The sequence below is a fragment of the Phaseolus vulgaris genome, chromosome 4 (assembly GCF_051622355.1).
Source record: "Phaseolus vulgaris cultivar YP4 chromosome 4, ASM5162235v1, whole genome shotgun sequence".
Classification (NCBI taxonomy): Eukaryota; Viridiplantae; Streptophyta; class Magnoliopsida; order Fabales; family Fabaceae; genus Phaseolus; species Phaseolus vulgaris.
This window is the reverse complement of record NC_143501.1, coordinates 37,432,843-37,435,667: the sequence shown is the minus strand read 5'-3', so window position 1 is coordinate 37,435,667 and position 2,825 is coordinate 37,432,843. Positions and strand designations below refer to the sequence as shown.

The 2,825-nt window shown below is 36.8% G+C and overlaps 1 protein-coding gene across 1 annotated transcript; it reads left to right on the top strand.

The window, feature by feature from the left end:
• Positions 1 to 908: 908 nt before the first annotated feature.
• On the top strand, positions 909 to 1,885 carry LOC137838673 (uncharacterized). Its single transcript, XM_090301024.1, has 4 exons — positions 909 to 1,009; positions 1,096 to 1,394; positions 1,542 to 1,689; positions 1,753 to 1,885. Exons 1-4 carry the CDS (start codon positions 909 to 911, stop codon positions 1,883 to 1,885), a joined length of 681 nt encoding a protein of 226 aa, XP_090157150.1.
• The last annotated feature ends 940 nt before the right edge of the window (positions 1,886 to 2,825 follow it).

Genomic DNA, 2,825 nt, shown 5'->3' with positions numbered 1-2,825 from the left:
GTTCGAGTCAAATTAATTGTTATGAATAAAGATGAAAGTATTAAGAATGAAAAGAATCTTGATAGAGTGGTGAGGGTGCACACTCATGACTAGATCAAGATTATTTTCTATCTTAATTCTAAGTAGCTAGAGTACTTTTTAGAGATAAGTTTTGATTGATTTTTACTTGTTTCGTATGATTATTTCTTTGAAGTTAATTTGTCTTAAAGTTGTAGTTGGAAATTTTTAGTAATTTCTAATCCAATTCTCTATGTGCTTAGAAGATGGCACGTAGACCACATACTCCTCCTCCACCAGTAGATATGCCCAACTTAGCTCATGCAATAGAGATGATGGCAAAAACCTTGCAACAACAGAGTGCTACTATGGCACAACAACATCAGGCCGCCCTTCATCAATTAGAAACAACTAAATTAGTAGCTGAAGCGTCTCAACTTCATCAATAACCCCATACCTTTAGTCTGGAGGATTTTTTGAGACACAATCCACCCAAGTTTAATGGGAAGGTAAAACCAGATGAAGCAGACCAATGGGTGAGAGACATAGAAAAAATCTTTGAAACTACTCAATGCCCTGAAGAGAGAAAGTTATCCTATGCCATTTATGTACTAACTAGAGAAATTGAATTCTGGTGGATAGGCATGAAGCAAATGATGGAAGATAGAGGAGAAGATGCCACTTGGCAGAACTTCAAAGTAAGATTCCTAGAGGAGTATTTTCCTAATAGTGTCAGATATGCAAAAGAAATTGAATTCATGCAGCTGGAACAAGGAAATCTTTCAGTCACTGAATATGCTACTAGGTTAAAACACCTAGCTAGATTCTACACCCAGACCATGACTGAGGCTTGGAGATGTAGAAAATTTGAGTTTGGGTTGAAGCAAGAGCTTAAAGAAGTGGTGATTCCTATGACTATTAGAGATTTCCTTGCTCTAGTGGAGAGTTTGAAAAGTAGTAGTAGACTTGCTAAGCCTGAAGTGGGAGGGCCTACTTCTCAGTTGCTACAAATGTCAAATGTTTTAGATGTGGTGGGGAACACATAGTTAAATTTTGTCCTCATCCAGTGCTAAACGTTACATGTGATAAATGCCATAGATATGGTCATGCTACGAAGGACTGTCGTGCCAGACTTCTAGTCCCAAATATTACTGGAGTGCAGCAAAATAATAATCATAAAGCCAGAGTTACTGGTAGAGTTTTTGCCATTAGTGGAGCTAAAGCTTCGCAGTCCGATAGCCTTGTTAGAGGTATTTGTTCTATCATTGGAACACAATTATCTATATTGTTTGATTCTGGGGCAACCCATTCTTTTATATCTTTTGATTGTGCTAAGAAACTTAAGTTGCTAGTCCGAGAGTTAGAAATTGAGTTGGTGGTATCTACACCAACAAAAGGTATTATAGTAACTTCTTCCATGTGTGCTGAGTGTCCAGTAATTATAGATGGGCAGAGATACAAAATCAACATGATTTGTATACCTCTAAAAGATTTGGAGGTTATATTGGGAATGAATTGGTTTTCTGTTAATCATATCCTTATAGATTGCGGTCGGAAGAAGTTAATTTTCCCTGGATTAGAAAGAATGCAGATTATCTCAACTCATCAGTTTAAGAGAGAGATACAAGAAGGTGCAAAATGTTTTATGCTCTTGGCTTGTTCTATAGTTATTGATAAAGTACAAAAAGATATGTTTGTAGTTCAGGAGTTTATGGATGTATTTCCTGATGAGATTCCTGAACTTCCACCTAAAAGAGAGATAGAGTTTGCAATAGACTTGATTCCTGGAGCAGGCCCTGTGTCAATTTCTCCATACCGAATGGCACCAGTAGAGTTAGCTGAATTGAAGGAACAACTAGAAGACTTATTGGAGAAGCAATTCATTTGACCAAGTGTTTCTCCATGGGGAGCTCCAGTGCTATTAGTGGAGAAGAAGGATGGTTCGTCACGTCTATGCATAGATTATAGACAATTAAACAAGTTAACAATAAAAAATAAATATCCTCTTCATAGAATTGATGACCTGATGGATCAGTTGCATGGGGCAATTGTCTTTTCTAAGATAGATATGCGCTCAGGTTATCACCAAATTTTAGTAAAAGCGGAAGATGTTCAGAAGACTGCTTTTAGATCAAGGTATGGTCACTATGAATTTCTGGTTATGCCATTTGGTGTGACTAATGCTCCAGCTATTTTCATGGATTATATGAATCGGATATTCAGACCTTTTCTTGATAAGTTTGTGGTAGTGTTCATAGATGACATCTTGATCTATTCTCGTACAAGGGAAGAACATGCATAACATCTTAGAACCGTCCTGAACATTTTGAGAGAAAAATAGTTATATGATAAACTTTCAAAATGTGACTTCTGGATGTCAGAAATACAAATTTTAGGACATGTCATCTCTGCACAAGGAATATCAGTAGATCCTTCTAAAGTGGAAGTTGTACTTCAGTGGGAACGTCCTAAAATACTTACAAAAATTAGAAGCTTTGTCAGGTTAGCAGGATATTACAGGAGATTTATAGAAGGCTTTTCTAAAATAGTGGCACCTTTGACCCAATTGACTAGAAATGATCATCCTTTTGCATGGACTGAACAATGTGAGAGAAGCTTTTAAGAGTTGAAAAGAAGGTTGACTAATGCTCCTGTATTGACAATCCCTGATACCAATATGTCTTTTGAAGTTTTCTATGATGCTTCCTATCAGGGATTGGGTTGTGTTCTAATGCAGAATAAGAAAGTTGTTGCCTATGCTTCTCGTCAGTTAAAGGTGCATGAAAAAAATTATCCAACTCATGATCTAGAATTGGCAGCAGTTGTCT

Excerpts from the sequence above, each read along its gene's own strand:
- LOC137838673 (XM_090301024.1), top strand. The coding sequence starts at position 909 with ATGACTATTAGAGATTTCCTTGCTCTAGTGGAGAGTTTGAAAAGTAGT. Across the intron at positions 1,395-1,541 it reads GGTATCTACACCAACAAAAG|ATTGCGGTCGGAAGAAGTTA; the intron begins GTATTATAGTAA and ends ATATCCTTATAG. Across the intron at positions 1,690-1,752 it reads GATAAAGTACAAAAAGATAT|AGAGATAGAGTTTGCAATAG; the intron begins GTTTGTAGTTCA and ends TCCACCTAAAAG.